Genomic DNA, 23,439 nt, shown 5'->3' on the forward strand with positions numbered 1-23,439 from the left:
CTGTTTTTGGAAGAAAGCAGTCATATTTTCTATTCCTCCTCTTTAATGATGTAGTAAAGCACAGCATACCTTCTTCATGAAGAGTGTGTCTTGTCTGGAACACTTGTCCACTTTGAGCTTCAATACAGCGATGTCAGGAACAGTGCTAGAGCCGAATCAACAGCAAACGTCAGTAAACCAAATGGCACTAATACGGCTATAAAATATTATTCATAGACTTGTAGTTTTTCTATCCACACAACAGACTTCTACACCCTAAACTTGAATGGGAACTTTGCCTGTAATACCAAGCATGACCACTGCAGTGGGAACAGAGCTGTCTGCTTCCTGCAGAAATCAACTCAGTGCACAAGCGCATTGGCCCAACAAACAGCTGATTGGCAGGGATCCCAGAGAGTTGCACGTCCACCAATCTACTACTGATGGCCTTTCCTGAGAATAGGCCAGCACTAGTTTACAACTGGACAATCCCTTTAAATAGGGCATTCCATTAGAGCAACCACTGCTCATATATGCAATTAGAGTATATATGTGTCATAATGGGGCTTCCCCACGTTTACGAGTCTCTGATAAGTAGCAGCCACTCCGGATCTGACAGACTCGATTTGTCCATGTATCACATTCATTCCACTGTAATTCTGGCATCTTTTTTTAAGCTTCTGTCCCATGAGGGGGCTTGAACTTGCAATCCTTTGATCACTTACATAATACACTTCAGTACTTCTGTATTGCAGGGTATTATGTCTGTGAGTGTTGCACTGATAGGTAACATTTTCAGCAGGGCAAAGAGGCTCTTACATAAGGCAGACCTCTGGCCCTCGGTAAGACCTCCATGGCATAGCAACTCATCAGCATCCCTCAATTGCCTCACAAGAGCAGTGTTGTCTTCCGGCTCATTCACATGGGTTTAGGTCCATGTATAAAGAACTGTTTCACTGCCTGGTTTTGCACGCGTTTCCTGGTTTTATGCATTTTTGTTGTGTATGTGGGTTTTTTTTGCATCTGCGTTTTATCCGTTTTTGGGGTATTTCAAAAACCATAACTTTTTTATTTGTCCGTCCTCATGGTCGTATGACAGCTTTTTTTGGCGCGGTGAGCTGTAGTTTGTATTGGTACCACTCTGGGGGACACATAATGTATTGGAAAACTTGTATTATTTTTTTTGGAGGTGCAGGGAGAGAAAACGCATCAATTCTGACATTGTTTGTTTTTTTTGACAGTGTTAATTATGCAGCATAAACGGCATGACTCATTTTCTCTGCAGTTATGACAATTCCAAAATTAATATTTTTTTAGGTTTTTTTCACTTTTGCACAATAAAAACCCTTTTTTTACATATTCGAATTCAAAGTCCCATACCTTCTTTATTTTCCCATAGATGGAGCTATTTGAGGGCTTTTTTTTCTGTGACGAGCGGTAGTTTTTATTGCTACCATTTTGGGGTACATAAATCTTTTTTATCCCATTTATTGCGTTTTTTGGCAAAATGAAGATCATGAGTGTTTTTTAGGGTTTTTTTTTTTTTTTACAATTTTTGCCAAGCAGGATAAATGGTGTGTTCAATATATTGTACAGGTTGTTACGGATACAATGATATCAAACGGGTGTTTTTCTTTTTACATTTTTTTAATACAAAGGAACATAACTAGGGATGAGCGAGTATACTTGCTAAGGCACTACTCACTCGAGTAATGACGAGTATCTCCCTGCTCATCCCTGAAGATTCGGGGGCTGGCGCGGGGCGGGGAGCTGCGGGGGAGAGCGGGGAGGAACGGAGGGGAGATCTCTCTCTCCCTCTCTCCCGCCCGCTCTCCCCTGCTCCCCGCCGCAACTCACCTGTCAGCTCCCGAATCTTCAGGGACGAGCGGGGAGATACTCGGCTAAGGCACATTACTCGAGCGAGTAGTGCTTTAGCGAGTATGCTCACTCATCCCTAAACATAACCAAAAAGGGTCTTTTTTGTCACATTTTTTAAAAACGGTTTTGATTTTCTTACATTTTTTTACGTCCCCACATGGGACTTGAACCATAAATGCTCTGATCACTATGATAATGTATTGCAGTACTTCTGGGCAGCAATGCTATATCACTCACAATAGCAATCACGGGCCGTGGCAGACACATAGAGTTGGCAGGGACCTTCAGAGTCGTCTGGTCCCTACACCAGTGCATCACGGCCGCTTGTCATGGCAGCCCATAGCACACTCCCGCTGTGAACCCCTTACATGCTGCGATGTACATCGATTGCATCATGTTAGGAGTTAAGAGCGGGAATCGATGTTCTATCAGTCACAGCCAGCTCCCGCTGTGGGATGTACTCCCCAGCCAAGCGGTAAACTTACGTCCTGTGGCATTAAGGGGTTAAAGTAATATACGGAGCCACATACGTGGATATCATATTCATGAACATGAGGTTGCCATAGACCCGCCCCCGAGGTACCTGATGGATGAAAACTTGTGTCTGCTATCATGGCGATCAATCAAGGATACGAGAATCTCCAAGACGAAGAGTCTTAACTCTGCATCTTCCATCAGGGTGGGGGAAAGCAGCGGGTCCAGGAAGGAGCTGGGTAAGGCGGTCAGCATATTGCTGCACTGGAATCCCAAGGACACCTTGTAATGTCACAAAGAGAAAAGTTGTCAGAGCTCCGCCCCTTTTACAAGACGTCTGCACACAATCATTAGTAGTAAGACTACCATTATAGATTACAGGACTCTACAGGTGACCGACTGTAGATGTAGCAGAGCTGAATGTGTTATTTCTGTTGTGCGCTGGGTTAATGTAATGCAGTCGGTTTATCTGTGGGAATCTACAGAATGTCATATCGCCTATAGTCGTTCCAAATGGCAAACTCAGCTCTGCTACAGCTACAGAAAAGTAATCCAATGCCGTTTGAAGCTGGCCTAAGGCTAAGTACACGCTTGCATATAAACAACATCCGTGTTACGTCTGTACGAAACAGACGTTTTTTTTCATATGAGTGCAGCTCTGCGTGGCCCCTGTATTCGCTCTGTGGGTTTTTTCCTAAACTGAAACAAGCCCAATTCTTTTTTTCTGCGTCTTTAACCCTTCACGGCCAAGGACGTACCGGTACGTTCTGCGGCCACGGGGTATGTATGAAAAGAGGTTGCAATGCAACCTCTCTTCATACAGTGCGGGCGTCAGCTGTTTATAACAGCTGACACCCGCGGGCAATAGGTGGCTTGATAGACTGCCTGTCAAAAAGCAGTATGACGTAATGCTATAGCATTACGTCATACTGCAGGAGCGATCAAAGCATCGCATGTTAAAGTCCCCCAGGGGGACTTCAAAGTAAAGTTAAAAAAAATCAATAAAGTTTTTTTTAATTGAAAAAAATAAAAAAAGTTGTAAAAGTTTAAATCACCCCCCTTTTGCCATATTAAAAAATCTAAATCAGAAAATAAAAATATGTATTTGGTATCGCCGCGTCCGTAAAAGTCCGAACTATCAAAGTAGTGCATTATTTTTCCCGCACGGTGAACGTCGTCCAAAAAAAAATAAAGAACGCCAGAAATGCACTTTTTTAGTTACCCTGTCTCCCAGAAAAAACGCAATAAAAAGCGATCAAAAAGTCATATGTATTCCAAAATGGTGCTATCAGAAACTACAGGACATCCTGCAAAAAATGAGCCCTCGCTGAACTACGTCGACAGAAAAATAAAAACGTTATCACGCGCACAAAATGACCGCAGAAAATAATTGAAAAAAATGTAATGTCTTTGAAAACAAAAAAGAGTAGTATAGTTAAAAAAAAAACTATACAAGTTTGGTATTGTAGTAATCGTACCGACCCATAGAATAAAGTTATGTCGTTTTTGTTGCCGTTTGTGTGCCGTAGAAGCAAGATGCACTAAAAGATGGCAAAATGATGTTTTGGTTTTTTTTTCATTTTACTCCACTTAGAATTTTTTAAAAGTTTTTCCGTACATTATATGGTACTTTAAATAGCCCCAATGAAAACTACAACTCGTCCCGCAAAAAACAAGCCCTCATACAGCGACGGCGATGGAGAAATAAAGGAGTTACGATTTTTTTAAAGGGGGGAGGAAAAAAGGAGAATGGAAAAAGAAAAATGGCCGCGTCATTAAGGGGTTAAAGAAAAGACAAAAAAACAAGGCTCAGCACATGGACTCTTTCCCCTTCTTCTTTTTCCTTTTTTCACAAGAAGGAAAAAAAGAAGGAGGAAAAAGAATTTTAGCAAGTTAGGTAGAGACTAAACGCTCAAGGTTCGGGTTCACGCCAAACCAAACTTTCAGCAAAGACCGACCTGAAACAGTGTTCGCTCAACACAAACTAGCCCCACACAGTGCCCACAGTGTGCCAACCAGTGCCAACAAAGCACCAGCAACAGGTGACTGCGAGGTTTTGGTGACGACTGAAGATTCAGAAGACAGTATGATAGAAGACTCCCTCATTCTGAACCCTACAGCGATGGTGGATCCTCTATGGCTAAATAGTCGTGACGTAAGTACCTGCAGGAGAGACTTGAGCAGCATGATCTGGATCAGACGGTTCCTGCTTTCCCTGAGTAGTAAATAAGAAGAATCGGGTTAGTCTGCAACAAACAACCACAGTGCATCCCCCCAAATGTACTAATACAGAGGGGGCGGAACTGGAGTCACGGGAAGCACCGGGTACCCCTTTCTTGCCTTTGCCAATCACAGACTGACTCAAGTTAAGAGACCTGACGGGATGAGGGAAGCTCTGAAGGCGTTCATCACTTGCAGCCATTCACACTAGGGCCTTATTTCCACAGGCGGATCGGATTCCGCATGCGGGTGCCCGCAGCGGAATGCGACCCTGCCTGCGGCTGAGGACACTGCGGGTCTTCTACTTACCGGTCTATTTCCTTCACTGCAGATGTGTGCGGAATCACTGGCTGCTGCACCGCCGCACATGTGCAGTGGAGGATTTTTTTTTAATAAACTCCTGCTTTCCCATGGAATCCGCGGCCTGTCTGCAATTCAATTGCGGACGGGCTGCGGATCAGACGGCTTCCATTGGCTTCAATGGAAGCCATCCATGCGGGATCTGCACTGAAATGGAGCATGCTGCGATTTTTTTTCCGTACTAAAAGGTCCAAAATCAATTCCGCATGCTTTAGTTCTTTTGCGGACGCCCATGTTTCCCTACCTGCGGCTTGATTGTCGATTCTTCTGCGCAGGTGACCGGCGCGGATTTCGTTAATGAAATCCGACCATGGACATTGGGTCTAAAGCTTTAGGGTTACTGGAGCGATGTGGTAGGCACTATTATGTGGAAACTAGGGCAGGAAATATTACAAGTGCCTTGCGGATGTCACTATCATGTGGGAACTGGGGGAAGCTTTATTGTAAGAGCTCTGTGACTGGCACTATTATGGGGGAACTCTGGCAAGCACCGTTATAAAAGTGCAGTATGATGTAATACAAAAGTATTACATCATACCGCGATTTCACAGGCAATCAGGCCATGCCACAGGCAATCTGCAATGGCACCCCGCAATCTCATCGATTGGGGTATTTAAAAGGTTAACAGCTGCGATTAGCAGTGGTGTTGATCAGAGCTGTTTCGGGTGGGTGTTGACTGTAAGAAACAGCCGGCATCCGCAGGATTGAGCCCTGGAACCACCTCCATACAAACCCCGAACCACCATGACGAAAATGTCGATTCTGGGAGCAGAGTTTAAATGTCCTGATCTATCAAAATTTACATGGCACCCCTCCACGATGAGATTGCAGGCTGTCATGGCTTCTGGAGGCCCCCTGTGCTGCCATGATTATTTGCCTATTAAGATGTTCCTGTGGCACGTCTTATCAGGATGCCTTTCAAAACACAGTCTAATGCAATACGGTAGTTTCTAGTAAAAAAAAAAACACTTTCTCAGTTGTTACATAACAAAAAAAAATTGTATTTCTTAAAATGTTGCATTATTTATCTTGAATGGTGCATGCTATCAGAGAAAAAAATATGCAATGCCAGAACTTCAGATTTTTTAAAAGTGGAGATGCCAGAAGGGCAGAATGTGACCTGAACGCAGGAGCATCCATGGTTACTGCTCATGAAAGGGCTAAACACCTCATTCCTCATGCCAGTCCTCTCTGCCAATCACCTGTGGGTATGAAGGTTCACCACTGGCACACGCTAGAGGGCATCTCTTACCCTGCTTTTCCATGCTCCATCGGATGATGCATTGAAGGAAGCGGCACTTTTCCCATTATGAATAGCATGACCTCCGACCTCTGGTACGCAGGCAGGGTGCTGGCAAATGATCCTGCAAAACATCACATCAGACATCCCATAATTAACTTTATGTAACAAAAAGCCACATCATGAAAGTCATATTGATGGTCCGACAGCATAGATGCCGGCTGCATGTAGAAATACATTGGGTCCAAGTCACCACCCAGTCCTCGGTTTCAAGAAAACGTTGTCATTGCATGAGCAATCACTATTGAAAGGAAGGAATGGGAAATGTACTAGTCAGAGCGCTCATTTGGGACATATGTGTATTTGGTGCCCCCTGCTGGAGGTTCTTTTTTATAAACAAGTCAATCTTTCCATAGTACAGTATACCGCAATCCAGTAATGCAGATCCTCCATGTACACAGACTTGGGAGTTATGACACCTACTGACTGCTTCAGTATTACCACTTGTACTCCAGAACATCACCGGCTGTCTGTCCGCTGTCTCTGACACCATGTCCTCTCTCTACCTAAAACTAAACCTCTCTAAAACTGACTTACTGGTATTTCCACCCTCCACTAACCGACCTCCTCCTGACATCTCCATCTCAGTGTGTGGTGCCACCATAACTCCTAGACAACACGCCTGCTGCCTTGGGGTCATATTTGATGCTGATCTCTCTTTTACCCCCTACATCCAATCTCTGGCCCGAACATGTCAGCTGCACCTCAAGAACATCGCAAGAATCCGCTCTTTTCTCACTATAGATGCGTTAAAAACGCTTATTGTCGCCCTCATCCACTCCCGGCTCAATTATTGCAACTCGTTGCTGATCGGCCTCCCCTGCACCAGACTCTACCCCCTCCAATCCATCCTGAATACGGCAGCCAGGCTCATCTTCCTGTCCAGCCGGTACTCGGATGCCTCTGCCCTGTGCCAGTCACTGCACTGGCTGCCCGTTAAATACAAAATTCAGTTTAAACTCGCTACCTTCATCCACAAAGCCCCCCACAGTGCAGCGCCCCCCTATATCGCCTCCCTCATCTCAATCCATCAACCAGCCCGGGCTCTCCGCTCTGCTAATGAAACCAGACTGAGCGCCCCTTTAATTCGAACTTCTCATTCCCTCCTCCAAGACTTCTCCAGAGCAGCACCGGTCCTCTGGAACGCACTACCAAAGGCTACCCGGGCAATCCAGGGCTCGCAGAACTTCAGGCGTGCTACCCTAAACAAACCCCTCTGTACTCCGCCTGATAACATGCTCCCTGACCTACTGACTCCTGCAGTCATACCGATTCTGCCATCACATGGCTAAATGTCTGACCATTGTCTATGTGTATATCATCCCTCACTGTCCACCTCGCCATACCGCGCACATCTCCAGCCCCTTTACCTTCTGTATCACCCCATTACTCGTAGTATGTAAGCTCGTTGGAGAAGGACCCGCACCCCTACTGTTTCCATCAATTGATTACTATGTAACCGTGGTTTTGTAATGTTTGTATCGTCTTTCTGTATCCCCCCCCCTCTATGTAAGCGCTGCGGAATATGTTGGCGCTATACAAATAAAGTTTATTATTATTATTGTATTCAGTATTATCAATATTGTCCATGGAAGAAGTTGTACTTTGGCGCATACTTGATTAATTTGTTTGGTGGCACGTAGGGGGTGCTGTGGTTTGGACTCTGCTAAAGGCACATTACTGGAGGAAGAATCTGCATATCATGCCTGTCTTCATTTTGCTGAGTTGTAACTATTCTTCACTTTTTAATGTTTGAGCATGTTAATATTAAACTCAGTCACATGATATACAGACAGACTAGAGGTCAGTCACATGATATACAGATAGACTAGAGGTCAGTCACATGAAGTACAGATAGACTAGAGGTCAGTCACATGAAGTACAGGTAGACTAGAGGTCAGTCACATGAAGTACAGGTAGACTAGAGGTCAGTCACATGAAGTACAGGTAGACTAGAGGTCAGTCACATGAAGTACAGGTAGACTAGAGGTCAGTCACATGAAGTACAGGTAGACTAGAGGTCAGTCACATGAAGTACAGGTAGACTAGAGGTCAGTCACATGAAGTACAGGTAGACTAGAGGTCAGTCACATGAAGTACAGGTAGACTAGAGGTCAGTCACATGACTTACAGATAGACTAGAGGTCAGTCACATGACTTACAGATAGACTAGAGGTCAGTCACATGACTTACAGATAGACTAGAGGTCAGTCACATGACTTACAGATAGACTAGAGGTCAGTCACATGACTTACAGATAGACTAGAGGTCAGTCACCCAAAGTACAGGTAGACTAGAGGTCAGTCACATGACTTACAGATAGACTAGAGGTCAGTCACCCAAAGTACAGGAAGACTAGAGGTCAGTCACATGACTTACAGATAGACTAGAGGTCAGTCACATGACTTACAGATAGACTAGAGGTCAGTCACCCGAAGTACAGTTAGGCTAGAGGTCAGTCACCCGAAGCATAGGTAGAATAGAGGTCAGTCACATGACTTACAGATAGACTAGAGGTCAATCACATGACTTACAGATAGACTAGAGGTCAATCACATGACTTACAGATAGACTAGAGGTCAGTCACCCGAAGTACAGGTAGACTAGAGGTCAGTCACATGAAGTACAGGTAGACTAGAGGTCAGTCACATGAAGTACAGGTAGACTAGAGGTCAGTCACATGACTTACAGATAGACTAGAGGTCAATCACATGACTTACAGATAGACTAGAGGTCAATCACATGACTTACAGATAGACTAGAGGTCAGTCACCCGAAGTACAGGTAGACTAGAGGTCAGTCACATGAAGTACAGGTAGACTAGAGGTCAGTCACATGAAGAACAGGTAGACTAGAGGTCAGTCACATGACTTACAGATAGACTAGAGGTCAGTCACCCGAAGTACAGGTAGACTAAAGGTCAGTCACATGAAGTACAGGTAGACTAGAGGTCAGTCACATGAAGTACAGGTAGACTAGAGGTCAGTCACATGACTTACAGATAGACTAGAGGTCAGTCACATGACTTACAGATAGACTAGAGGTCAGTCACCCGAAGTACAGTTAGGCTAGAGGTCAGTCACCCGAAGCATAGGTAGAATAGAGGTCAGTCACATGACTTACAGATAGACTAGAGGTCAATCACATGACTTACAGATAGACTAGAGGTCAATCACATGACTTACAGATAGACTAGAGGTCAGTCACCCGAAGTACAGGTAGACTAGAGGTCAGTCACATGAAGTACAGGTAGACTAGAGGTCAGTCACATGAAGTACAGGTAGACTAGAGGTCAGTCACATGACTTACAGATAGACTAGAGGTCAATCACATGACTTACAGATAGACTAGAGGTCAATCACATGACTTACAGATAGACTAGAGGTCAGTCACCCGAAGTACAGGTAGACTAGAGGTCAGTCACATGAAGTACAGGTAGACTAGAGGTCAGTCACATGAAGAACAGGTAGACTAGAGGTCAGTCACATGACTTACAGATAGACTAGAGGTCAGTCACCCGAAGTACAGGTAGACTAAAGGTCAGTCACATGAAGTACAGATAGACTAGAGGTCAGTCACATGAAGTACAGGTAGACTAGAGGTCAGTCACATGAAGTACAGGTAGACTAGAGGTCAGTCACATGAAGTACAGGTAGACTAGAGGTCAGTCACATGAAGTACAGGTAGACTAGAGGTCAGTCACATGAAGTACAGGTAGACTAGAGGTCAGTCACATGAAGTACAGGTAGACTAGAGGTCAGTCACATGAAGTACAGGTAGACTAGAGGTCAGTCACATGAAGTACAGGTAGACTAGAGGTCAGTCACATGACTTACAGATAGACTAGAGGTCAGTCACATGACTTACAGATAGACTAGAGGTCAGTCACATGACTTACAGATAGACTAGAGGTCAGTCACATGACTTACAGATAGACTAGAGGTCAGTCACATGACTTACAGATAGACTAGAGGTCAGTCACATGACTTACAGATAGACTAGAGGTCAGTCACCCAAAGTACAGGTAGACTAGAGGTCAGTCACATGACTTACAGATAGACTAGAGGTCAGTCACCCAAAGTACAGGAAGACTAGAGGTCAGTCACATGACTTACAGATAGACTAGAGGTCAGTCACATGACTTACAGATAGACTAGAGGTCAGTCACCCGAAGTACAGTTAGGCTAGAGGTCAGTCACCCGAAGCATAGGTAGAATAGAGGTCAGTCACATGACTTACAGATAGACTAGAGGTCAATCACATGACTTACAGATAGACTAGAGGTCAATCACATGACTTACAGATAGACTAGAGGTCAGTCACCCGAAGTACAGGTAGACTAGAGGTCAGTCACATGAAGTACAGGTAGACTAGAGGTCAGTCACATGAAGTACAGGTAGACTAGAGGTCAGTCACATGACTTACAGATAGACTAGAGGTCAATCACATGACTTACAGATAGACTAGAGGTCAATCACATGACTTACAGATAGACTAGAGGTCAGTCACCCGAAGTACAGGTAGACTAGAGGTCAGTCACATGAAGTACAGGTAGACTAGAGGTCAGTCACATGAAGAACAGGTAGACTAGAGGTCAGTCACATGACTTACAGATAGACTAGAGGTCAGTCACCCGAAGTACAGGTAGACTAAAGGTCAGTCACATGAAGTACAGGTAGACTAGAGGTCAGTCACATGAAGTACAGGTAGACTAGAGGTCAGTCACATGACTTACAGATAGACTAGAGGTCAGTCACATGACTTACAGATAGACTAGAGGTCAGTCACCCGAAGTACAGTTAGGCTAGAGGTCAGTCACCCGAAGCATAGGTAGAATAGAGGTCAGTCACATGACTTACAGATAGACTAGAGGTCAATCACATGACTTACAGATAGACTAGAGGTCAATCACATGACTTACAGATAGACTAGAGGTCAGTCACCCGAAGTACAGGTAGACTAGAGGTCAGTCACATGAAGTACAGGTAGACTAGAGGTCAGTCACATGAAGAACAGGTAGACTAGAGGTCAGTCACATGACTTACAGATAGACTAGAGGTCAGTCACCCGAAGTACAGGTAGACTAAAGGTCAGTCACATGAAGTACAGGTAGACTAGAGGTCAGTCACATGAAGTACAGGTAGACTAGAGGTCAGTCACATGACTTACAGATAGACTAGAGGTCAGTCACATGACTTACAGATAGACTAGAGGTCAATCACATGACTTACAGATAGACTAGAGGTCAGTCACCCGAAGTACAGGTAGACTAGAGGTCAGTCACATGAAGTACAGGTAGACTAGAGGTCAGTCACATGAAGTACAGGTAGACTAGAGGTCAGTCACATGACTTACAGATAGACTAGAGGTCAATCACATGACTTACAGATAGACTAGAGGTCAGTCACATGAAGTACAGGTAGACTAGAGGTCAGTCACATGACTTACAGATAGACTAGAGGTCAGTCACCCGAAGTACAGGTAGACTAGAGGTCAGTCACATGAAGTACAGGTAGACTAGAGGTCAGTCACATGAAGTACAGGTAGACTAGAGGTCAGTCACCCGAAGTACAGGTAGACTAGAGGTCAGTCACCCGAAGTACAGGTAGACTAGAGGTCAGTCACATGAAGTACAGGTAGACTAGAGGTCAGTCACATGAAGTACTGTTAGGCTAGTGGTCAGTCACCCTAAGTACAAGTACAGATAGTCCCCTACTTGCGAACATTCGACTTACGAATTTCGCTAGATACAAACTATCTGTCCTGCACGGTATGATGTAATGCTATGGCATTACATCATACTGTGCAGGGACCGGGCAGGCTTCTATCAAGCCTGATAGAACCCAGTCCGGTCACATCGCGGGACACTGTGCGGTTGCTAGGCAGCCGGGGGCCTTCTGAAAGGCCCTAGGGCTGTCTATGCAGAGCGCGTATCAAGCTGTGCGCTCTCATCGTGGGACGCTGTACGGGCCCCCTGAACGTCGGGTGCAGGCTGTTTCTTACAGCGGGCACCCGGCGGCAGCAGTTCCGACGAACCGCGCCGCTCGTCAGAACTGTTAACACTCTAAATACCGCTGTCAGAGCGGTATTTAAAGTGTTAACAGTTCTGACGAGCGGCGCGGCTTGTCGGTACTCCTGCCGCCGGGTGCCCGCTGTAAGAACAGCCGGCACCCGACGTTGTATGGAGCGGGATCCACCCGCGATCCCGCTCCATACAAACATTTGTTCGGACTTGCAAACAAATCGACTTGCGAACAGGCTCCTGGAACGGAACCTGTTCGCAAGTCAGGGACTATCTGTAGACTAGAGGTCAGTCACACAATGTACAGGTAGACAAAAGATCAGTCACATGACTTACAGATAGACTAGAGGTCAGTCACACTATGTACAGGTAGACAAAAGATCAGTCACATGAAGTACAGTTAGGCTAGAGGCCAGTCACCATAAGTACAAGTAGACTAGAGGTCACTCATGTGATGTACAAATAGACTAGAGGTCAGTCACATGAAGTACAGTTAGGCTAGAGGTCAGTCACATGACTTACAGATAGACTAGAGGTCAGTCACATGACTTACAGATAGACTTGAGGTCAGTCATGTGATGTACAAATAGACTAGAGGTCAGTCACATGACTTACAGATAGACTAGAGGTCAGTCACCAGAAGTACAGGTAGACTAGAGGTCAGTCACATGACTTACAGATAGACTAGAGGTCAGTCACCAGAAGTACAGGTAGACTAGAAGTCAGTCACATGACTTACAGATAGACTAGAGGTTAGTCACCCGAAGTACAGGTAGACTAGAGGTCAGTCACCCGAAGTACAGGTAGACTAGAGGTCAGTCACATGAAGTACAGGTAGACTAGAGGTCAGTCACATGAAGTACTGTTAGGCTAGTGGTCAGTCACCCTAAGTACAAGTAGACTAGAGGTCAGTCACCCTAAGTACAGGTAGACAAAAGATCAGTCACATGAAGTACAGTTAGGCTAGAGGCCAGTCACCCTAAATACAAGTAGACTAGAGGCCAGTCATGTGATGTACAAATAGACTAGAGGTCAGTCACATGAAGTATCGATAGACTGCAGGTCAGTCACTTGAAATACAGGTACACTACAGGTCAGCCACAAGATGTCAGGCACATGAAGTATGGACAGACTATGGGTCTTCCATGCAAAGTCCCGGTATACTAGGTGTCAATCTCATGAAGTACAGCTAGACTAGAGGTCAGCCACAGGATGTACAGACAGACTACAGGTCAGCCACATTATGATCTGGTATGTGGCTGTACAGGTAGACTAGAAATAAATCATATGAAGTACAGGTAGGCTAGAGGTCCATCACATGATGTACAGGTAGACTAGAGATCAGTCATGTGATGTACAGGTAGACTAGAGGTCAGTCATGTGATGTACAGGTAGACTAGGGGTAGAGGTACATGTAGGCTAGAGGTCAGTCACATGATGTACAGTTAGGCTAGAGGTCAGTCACATGAAGTGCAGGCAGGCTAAAGGTCAGTCACACGATGTACAGGTAGACAAGAGGTCAGTCACATGAAGTGCAGGCAGACTAGAGGTCAGTCATATGATGTACAGGCAGGCTAGAGGTTAGTCACATGAAGTGCAGGCAGATTACAGGTCAGTCACATGATGTACTTGTAGACTAGAGGTCAGTCACATGATGTACAGGTAGACAAGAGGTCATGTATAGTACAGGTAGACCAGAAGGTAGTCACATAATGGTACAGGTAGATTAGAGGTCGTCACATGATGTGTTGTATTACCGCCATATACCTATGGTTTTGATGACGGCCTCCTGGAACATCCTCTCCTCGTGCTCCTTGATTATCTTGGTCCCGATGTTGACCGCTGAGTCGTAGCTGCCAGTCAGCTCATAGTCAATACTTAGCCGTAGCTGTCTGAGCAGCGTGTTAAACACTTCCAGCACTGTGGGACCTGCAGACGGCACAGACACGGACATGTAATCTACATTACTGCACCACACCAGGGAGGGAGAACCTGGAAGGCTGTATGTAGCAGTGCTCAACCTGTCCATGAAGAAGGGATGAGCCTGCATATAGCAACTTACATAGTGCTGTCAATGGTTTCCAGTTCACTGTCTACACTACACCACTAGATGATCAACAGAACTCAGCTACATCCGTAAACATACTGAAGTAGTCATACACTGAGATACATACCCACTGATCCAGTGGCTGCAATCACAGCGGCTTCAGACAGCACCTCCACAATGCCAGCCCGGACAGTGGCGGCACTTTTACTGTTGGCATCTAGGTGGCTCAGTAGTTGCTGTATCACCAGGTGAGAATGCTGCGGCTGGAAAGTGACAAGTTTTTGGTGCATCAGTTTTAGCGTGAATTCACATTAGAATTGGGAAAATTGAGTGAGCGGAGATATGGATACCGTCAAAAGGGTCTCCATTCATAACACTGAAATCATTAATTACATTTAAAACGGTTGCCCAATTGTAAACTGTTTATGGCCTATCAGCAGGATGGGTCATCAATAGTAGATTGACAGTGGTACATTGCCAGGGCCCCACACAAATCAGCTGTTCACTGGGCTTTGTGCACTGAGCTGTTTCCTGCAGGAAGCAGACAGCTCTGTTCTCAGTGCAGTGGCCAGGCTTGGTATTGCAGCCCCAGCTCACATTGAAGAGAAAGGGAACTTGGTCTGCAATACCAAGCCTGGCCACTGCAGTGGTAACAGACCCATCTACTTCCTGTAGAAATCAGTTCACTGCATGAACACACTGACCAGCAAACAGTCTAAAGGCCCATTTACACGCAACTGTTATCTATCAAAATTCATTCAAATGATGGTATATGAGCGAGAATCATTGCGTGTAAAAGTTGTCATCATTCACTCTTCGGCTGAACAAGGATTTTAAAGTGAGCCTAAAATCCATCCTTCAGCCCGAGAGAGCTAACAAGGACCGCACGCTGTGTTCTCCACGGGAGTCGGAGATAACATTGTATTCTGCCGACAGCTCGTGCCAGAACAATGGAGCTGTGTGCAGAGCTCAGACCACATGCTGTGCTCTGCAAACAGCTCCTGGAGACCCTTTTACATGCAAATGAGGATTATAAAGTGTTAATGGACATTTGTGTCTATTAACACTTTATCCAAAACGATTGCTAAAACTGTCAATCTTTCAATCGTTTGAAAGATTGTTTTTGCGTGTAAATGGACCTTAATATTGATGGCCTTTCCTGCTGATACTGTGTTTCCCTGAAAATAAGACCTACTCCAAAAATAAGTCCAACCCTGTTTTCAGGGGACGCTTGAAATATAAGCGCCCTCCAAAAATAAGACCTAGCTACACTAGGTAAAAAAAACACACAATACTCACCTCATGGCCGGCGTCTGTGTCCCCAGCTATGGTCTCCGGCTGTGATTGGATTGAACGCCAGCCAATCACAGCCAGCGCTTGATAAACCAATCAAAGCCATTCAGTGATGTCATTCACTGAATGGCTGTGAATGATCGAGCTCCAGCTGGGATTGGCTGGTGCTCGATCCAATCACAGCGCTTACTTCCTGGAGTTGGGAGAATTCAAAGCCCTGTTTACCAGAGAGAGATGACAGTGGGGGGCATTACAGAGCAGCCCGCCGCACCGCCGGGGAAACCATCGCTGGGAACACAGGCGCCGGCTGCGAGGTGAGTATGCGCCCCCTACCCTCGAAAATAAGACACTGTGCCTCTTTTGAGGTAAAATTTAATATAAGACAGAGTCTTATTTTAGGGGGAAACACGGTAGTAGCTGTAGTAGTTAACTCCTTTGACCCCTCTAATCTTGAGCTTATCTCATTACTAGTGATTACCGTATGTTCGGTTCTTACCTGTATTGAGTACATGATGATCTTAAAACATCTTATGGCAAAGACCTTGGGCTCCCACAGGGAATGGTTATCAAGGTGCCTGAAGAAATGCAAATTAAAGAGTCAGTCCCACATGTGGCCAGGAGGGGGCATTTATATGACATCAGATTACTATATGTAACACTTTAGAAACTTCTTGTATGTGGAAGGAATTCTGTACAGCAGCTGAACATCCATATAACTGATACATTGGATGATAAGGAAATGATACATCAGATGACAGGTCGGCCCCTCCCCCTTTTAAAGGGACAACATAAATCAGTCACATCTCTCCATCTTGGGGGGAAATGGCCCACATGCTGATGAATGAGTGGCGGTATGCTCACATGAGTACAGGTTTGATGGCGTTCTTGATGTTCCCGTAGGCCGCCCTCCCCAGCAGCTCCCTCAGGCAGCGCTCGGCCAGTTCTGCTGGGATTTCCTTCTCTTTCTCTGTGTTCTGCAGCGGTGATGGTGACCGACTGAAAGTATGAAAAGAACCATTATGACCACAAGGTGTCACTGTTTACTCACAATAATCCAGTGTGAGGAGTTTTCTATAGAGTTTTTTTTTTTGTTTTTTGCTTTTTTTTATAGATGGTTGGCACAATGCAGCATATGTTGGCATAAATGCACAAATGGATTCAAAGGGCAATTCCACCCGTGCATGACTGCAGCATAAAAGAGGGATGCTTTGGGCAAGGTCCAGATTGGGACCTCAGTCTGGCACCGTTAATTTTGAGGCGCTGTCCCCATTAGATGACCCTTTCCATATGGCGATAACACAATAGCCATGCAGAAGGGTGATGCAAAAAGTAGCACTTGCTTTGGAGTACTACATGATGTTTTTACTGTGGATCCCCCACTGATAACAGCTGATCATAGGGGGGTCTCATTCGCTGCAGTGCCAATAAGTAAGACCCTCTGTGATCAGATAGTCAGGGCTGACTCGAATACACAACCGTAGGGCTAAGAGCTGTAATTCTAGGGGGGATTTAGAAGCACTTTTAGCGACCCCAACATGGGTTGACAGCCCCGTTCCCATACTGTTATCCATGGGGTATTCATTCGCTGTCCCTCATTTCCCCTCCTCCAGCTTACGGTGCAGATCATGCACTTTGAATTTCAACAGAGGTCGGAATTGCACTTTAATTTTTCATGCAGCCAATTACAGACTCTGCGGGGGCTCAAGATACATAACTGCAACCTGCAGAGCCGGTAATTAAGTTTAGACACGATGATGGTTGACAACCTGGTTCTCATGCTTTGATGCAGGAAAGGAGGACAGCTGCAAATGGGGTAACCACCTCTGGGGCCGCGCAGCAGCGACAGACCCCAGGTAGGCGAATTCTAGCTAAGACTGAACCATTGGGTTATTCGTGTAAAATCTCCAATGTCCTCGTCCTCTTTGGGCAAGTTGCTCAAAAATTCTAAGCTGGTGACCAATATGGCCGCCATCGTCACCCAGCTTTCTCTTAAACCATGAACTAGAATTTTAAGAACTTGTCTGAAGAGGACGGCTCTGCGTGTGACTTCTTTGGAAAGCTCTACAAATAGAAAGAAAATGGAATAAAACAAAGACGGAAGCTTTGAAGGTCTTTTTGAACAAAAATATGTCAGTAAGAAGTGGAAGGAGATTTAGTGAAGAAGATGGCAAGAGGTAGGGAAGGCAAGAGGGACACCAAACAGTCATCCGGAGCAGAAGGTGGCTAATCATAAACTGTCCATACACATAGGTAGAAGTCGTATGGATAATTGGCCATGAGATCTTTTTGTGGATAGCAACCCTAAAAATATTCCCAACATCATGGACCCTTATAGTCCCAGTCATGCCATGACAGTCCCCTTTAGAAGACACAGGGTTGTCTTCTACTTCGTGAGGCCTCTTTGCACAGTGTTTGGGATAACCTGGGGTTATTGCTCCATATGCCACCTGCTTCTTACTCTACATGGGTTGAGCATGATATAATCAGCATTGACTTGTCTTGTGCTCTGTTGGGCCAAATCCCAGAGCTAAGAGGACGCCCCTAAATCTTGTCTGCTGAGGCCAAATGAGTTGGGTTGAGTTGAGGCACCAGTACAGTAGACCAGACTGAGAACCTTCTATTTTTGGTGGAGGGGGTTTGGATCATAAATTTATATTTCTTTTTTCCATCTTGTGCACCTTCACATGTAGGTTTACCAACAGAGAGATGCATTGAAGGAAACGTTCTTGATCTATCATGGGTTAAGCATCTTACATATAAGATCTCCTACCAATAGTTGGCTCGAAAAATTCATCATCTTGAACTCATAAACATATTATGGCTCCTTATAGTCATGGCATTGGCAAATCTCTTATAGCAGTCCTTCAAGACATAGGACTGTCCTCTTTGCATGGTGCTTGGGATGGACTTAGAGTTATTTGGCCATGTGTGACCGACATCTTGCTCTAGGGATGTTGAACACGACACAGTCACCTTTGGCTTGTCCTGAGCTCTATCAGAAGTGATACTGGGTGAAACCCAATGATCAAGAGTACTCCACCTATACCTTCTCAAATGGGCTGCCAAGGTGGTGAAACAGTTGTGTTTCCAGTCTTGTCTACTTTAGTAAAACCTCCAATCAATCCAAGAACCATCCATCTTTTCTGGGAGGGGGAGGGAGGGGTTGTCGGATCATTGATTGATTTTTTCCCCCCATTTTGTGAACCTTCACATGTACGTTGGCCACCATAGAGACACATGGAAGGAAATGTTCTTGAGCATCTAATGTGTGTAAGATCTCCTAACACTGCCCTCTTCAAGACACAGGACTGTCCTCTTCTTCATGTGGCCTCTTTGCATGGTGCTTGAGGCAGACTTAATAGTTATTGTGCCATCTATCACCCTCGCTTTTGCTCTAGGAGACTGGGCACAACACAACCAACTTCAGCTTGTCTCAAGCTCTTTGGAAAGAAGAATTTGCTCAAACCTCATGGCCAAGAGGACATCCCTAAATCTTTCCAAATGGGCCATAGAAGCCAGTAAAGAGTGGGTCTGAGTGGAGCTCCACTACACTAGACAAGACTGAGGAACACAAGAACATCCATTTTTTTAGGAGATCTGGATCATAGATTTATTTTTTTTCCCCATCTTGTGCACCTTCACATGTAGGTTTGCCAACAGGGAGTTGTATAGAAGGGAATGTTGTTAATCTATCATGGGTTCAACATCTTGCATATAAGATCTCTTACTAGAAGTTGGCCGAAATGTTCAAATTGGGCACTGTGGCTGACTTCTATCTTGAGCGTATGGGCAGCTTAAGACATTCAAAACCAAGGAAGGGTCCACATCAGAATCAGGGACATATAACCGGAGAAAATGGACAATCAGAAAGTACAAGCAGTGATGGCCTACATGATGGAGACAAACACAAGACCGTCCTGAGGACCTGAGGACGTACCTCAAGGCTCTTCCACCTAGGACAGCCCCTTTTCCCTTCAGGATAATCCCTCCAGTACTCTGTGGCTGCCAGGTCTTAGCTTCACCCAGGACAATGGTGAAGGATGAGACGGGTAAGGCACACAGGTTCATATACAGAGGAGAACCGACAGAGCTACGGATGCAAGAAATAAACAAGTACAGAAGAAGAAAAAGAAGAAGAGTGGCTGAACAAGCACAAGCAAAAAAAGACAAGAATGAGTGCAAAGAGTGCAGAAAAGGAGCAGAAGGCAGAATATAAGGACTAGTTAGTACCTGAGCAGCTGAGACCAGGGTCAGGTCAAAACAAAATAGCAGATAGTATTAGTAATGGTGGTCTCTTGGTGGAGCTCCATGTCCGAGTGTCAGTCTAAAAGTGTCCAGTACATGCAGTGATTTTCCATAGGTTTCTAGTGGCACGTGGCCTAACAGAATGAGAAGACCAGATGGCGGCCGGTAATCAGCGGAGAACCGCTGGAAGTTCGAGCGCCCTAATATGATGCTGAGTAACTCTGCATATCGTCTGCTTCACTTATCTTGTCCAGATCTTGAGTTATTATGTCTTATACATCAGTCATATCCAGAGCTGCATGCACAATTCTGCTGCTTTACATAGTAGCGTGACAACTGCTTATCTCTCTATAGACCCCTGCTTGTTCAGTGTCTGCAAAAAGCATTCACTAAGAGCTCATACACATGACTGTATTACAGACCCATACAGAACTACAATATGGCGCTAATAGCTTGCTTTGGGCACATACTGAACCTCCATGTCCGATGCTCCGCATGCATAATACTCCATCGCATGCCGAACAAATGGGCATCACTTCAAGGGGAGAATATGGTGCCTCACAAAAGCACTATATGGCGGAGTGTCGCATGCCTATGGATCTGCACAGGGTATTGGTGTGTGCATGGGTTTTTAAGTGGTGTATTGTGGTTGCCTGCAGGATTTCACATCTCCCATTTTAGTATCCTGCTGGTTCAGTGTCTGCACAGAACTTACTTCAGTGATATTTATTGTGGGGTGTGCATGGTTTCTCATGCCCTGCAGGAGTCTGCAGGTTCAGTGTCTACACAAAGCACATTCTGACATGGTTCACCAGAAGAACTGCAGGATTTTAATTTTCTTTCTAGTCCCGTTAGTTCAGTGTCTACACAAAGCATAATATTATAATGTGGGTCCTTGTGGAAAGTGCAGTATCTTACCTCTCTTTATAGTTCCCTGCTGGTTCAGTGTCTGTACAAAGCATAGTGTAATGAGGTTGACTGTGGAAGCAGCCTGATTTAACATACCCTACAGTTATCTGCTAGTTCTGTGGCTGCACAAAGTATACCCTATGTGGTTTATCATATAAACAGTAGGTTTTTACATTTTCTCTAATTCCCTGCTGGTTCAGTGTCTGCACAAGACTTACCTCTCTTTATAGTTCCCTGCTGGTTCAGTGTCTAAACAAAGCATAGTGTAATGAGGTCGACTGTGGAAACTGCTGTATATCACATACTCCACAAAGCAAACCCTGATGTGGTTCTTCATATAAACAGCACGATTTTACATTTTCTCTAATTCTCTTCTGGTTCAGTGTCTGCACAAGGCCCACTCTAATAAGGTTCATTGCAGAAACTGCAGTATTTCACATATTCTACAGCTGTCTGCTGGCTCATTGTCTGCACAAGCTATACTATGAAGTTCTTCATCAGAGGAACAGCAGGACTTTACTTCTCCCTATCATTCCCTGCTAGTTCAGTGTCTGCACAATGCATACTATAACATAGTCCATGGTAAGGAATATAAAATTTAAAGGGGTTGTCCGAGTTATGAAAGGGTTGCCTAAGGGGTCCTCATGGTGTAAAATAAAAAAAGCTGATACTCACCTCTCTCCGCTCCTCACTCATTCCCTGCTGGCAGCTCCAGACTCTGCTATGTTGTTAGTTTACAGGCTTCGGTCAGCCTGTGGTATGCAGTAAACCCGCCACTGCCAATGACAGAGTTCAGTGACAATTGCTTTGTAGCGCAGGATGACGTCAGCAGGGAAATCGGAGCCGACGGCGGGGGACGAGTGGGGAAGTGGAGAGTTGTATCAACTGGTTTGTTATTTTACACTATGGGGGACCCCTTAGGCTGCCCTTTCATAATTCAGATACCCCCTTTAAGGTGTCTTATAGCTGTCTGCTGCTTCAGTGTCTGCAAAAAAGTACACTCTGATTGGTTCATTTTTGCAGCATTGTCTCCTTGATGTATAAAAAATATCTTGATGTATTAAAAATATCTTCCATAGCGTATTACTAAACATCATATGTTGTCAGATAATCTGTGAGGGATGTGCCTGTTAGCATTGACTCCAAGTAGCAGCCACCAAAAAGATGTGGATGTAAATGGTGAAAAGACATGGTGTGACCATAATCATTACAAGATAAGTACAGCAACACAGGAAAATGTATGTAGATTCTGAAACAATGAGTAAGGATGACAAGAACTGATCTGTTTAAAAGTAGAGCTCAGCGCCAGTCAGGAGCCACATAAAGCCATCCAGAGATAACTATAGGCTAGGTGGAAGGCAATTAAAGGTAGAGGCCCTCGGTTTGTAAGCTTGCTTATACCACCATATCAATAGAAATACCATATGGAACCAGAACTATACCGGTGAGGCCAGGAGTCTTAAGGTGTGGCCGAACTATGGCGACTAATCTACTTCCCCCGCTGGTGTAATGCATCACCTTTCTGTTTCTTCCACCTGCTGGAGGTTATAAAGTAATGATGGCACAATCTTATCCATGTGTTGGGGATCCCAGATGTTGGCCTGAAGTTCGTCATTAACGGTTTTCCTGACGACTCCCTGAAGGCCTTTAATTCCTGCCATTCGGATCCTTGAAACAACAAGAATACAAGAGAGATTAATACGAAGATCTAAGACATAAAATAGAACTGTCAGGCGGATCAAATAATATAAAGAAGAAATAGATAGATAGATAGATAGGAGATAGATAGATAGATAGATATGAGATAGATAGATAGATAGATAGGAGATAGATAGATAGATAGATAGATAGATAGATAGATAGATAGATAGATAGATAGATAGATATGAGATAGATATGAGATAGATAGATAGATAGATAGATAGATAGATAGATAGATAGATAGATAGATATGAGATAGATAGATAGATAGATATGAGATAGATAGATAGATAGATAGATAGATAGATAGATAGATAGATAGATAGATAGATAGATAGATAGATAAATAGATATGAGAGAGATAGATAGATAGATATGAGATAGATATGAGATAGATATGAGATAGATAGACAGATAGATAGACAGATAGATAGATAGATAGATAGATAGATAGATAGATAGATAGATAGATAGATAGATAGATAGATAGATAGATAGATAGATAGATATGAGATAGATAGATAGATAGATAGATAGGAGATAGATAGATAGATAGATAGATAGATAGATAGATAGATAGATAGATAGATAGATAGATAGATAGATAGATAGATATGAGATAGATATGAGATAGATAGATAGATAGATAGATAGATAGATAGATAGATAGATAGATAGATAGATAGATAGATAGATATGAGATAGATAGATAGATAGATATGAGATAGATAGATAGATAGATAGATAGATAGATAGATAAATAGATATGAGAGAGATAGATAGATAGATAGATAGATAGATAGATAGATAGATATGAGATAGATATGAGATAGATATGAGATAGATAGACAGATAGATAGACAGATAGATAGATAGATAGATAGATAGATAGATAGATAGATAGATAGATAGATAGATAGATATGAGATAGATAGATATGAGAGAGATAGATAGATAGATAGATAGATATGAGATAGATATGAGATAGATAGAAAGATAGATAGATAGATA

At 44.2% G+C, this 23,439-nt stretch overlaps 1 protein-coding gene across 2 annotated transcripts in view; it reads right to left on the bottom strand.

Annotated features, from left to right (window-relative positions):
- EFR3B (EFR3 homolog B) overlaps window positions 1–23,439 on the bottom strand; it is a 137,743-nt gene that overhangs the window by 21,385 nt on the left and 92,919 nt on the right. For both annotated transcript variants that reach the window (XR_010791111.1, XM_066594749.1), the window contains exons 6-14: window positions 22,246–22,395; window positions 16,435–16,569; window positions 16,070–16,148; window positions 14,408–14,543; window positions 14,001–14,162; window positions 6,164–6,275; window positions 4,495–4,546; window positions 2,441–2,613; window positions 70–145 (exon numbers count right to left, since the gene is read on the bottom strand). Coding sequence is in view for 1 of the 2 variants with exons in the window: in XM_066594749.1 (XP_066450846.1) it covers window positions 70–145; window positions 2,441–2,613; window positions 4,495–4,546; window positions 6,164–6,275; window positions 14,001–14,162; window positions 14,408–14,543; window positions 16,070–16,148; window positions 16,435–16,569; window positions 22,246–22,395 (1,075 nt within the window). In the remaining variant the exon portion in view is untranslated. The remainder of the gene's footprint in view (window positions 1–69; window positions 146–2,440; window positions 2,614–4,494; window positions 4,547–6,163; window positions 6,276–14,000; window positions 14,163–14,407; window positions 14,544–16,069; window positions 16,149–16,434; window positions 16,570–22,245; window positions 22,396–23,439) is intronic.

Source organism: Eleutherodactylus coqui, chromosome 1 (assembly GCF_035609145.1).
Source record: "Eleutherodactylus coqui strain aEleCoq1 chromosome 1, aEleCoq1.hap1, whole genome shotgun sequence".
Taxonomy (NCBI): domain Eukaryota; kingdom Metazoa; phylum Chordata; class Amphibia; order Anura; family Eleutherodactylidae; genus Eleutherodactylus; species Eleutherodactylus coqui.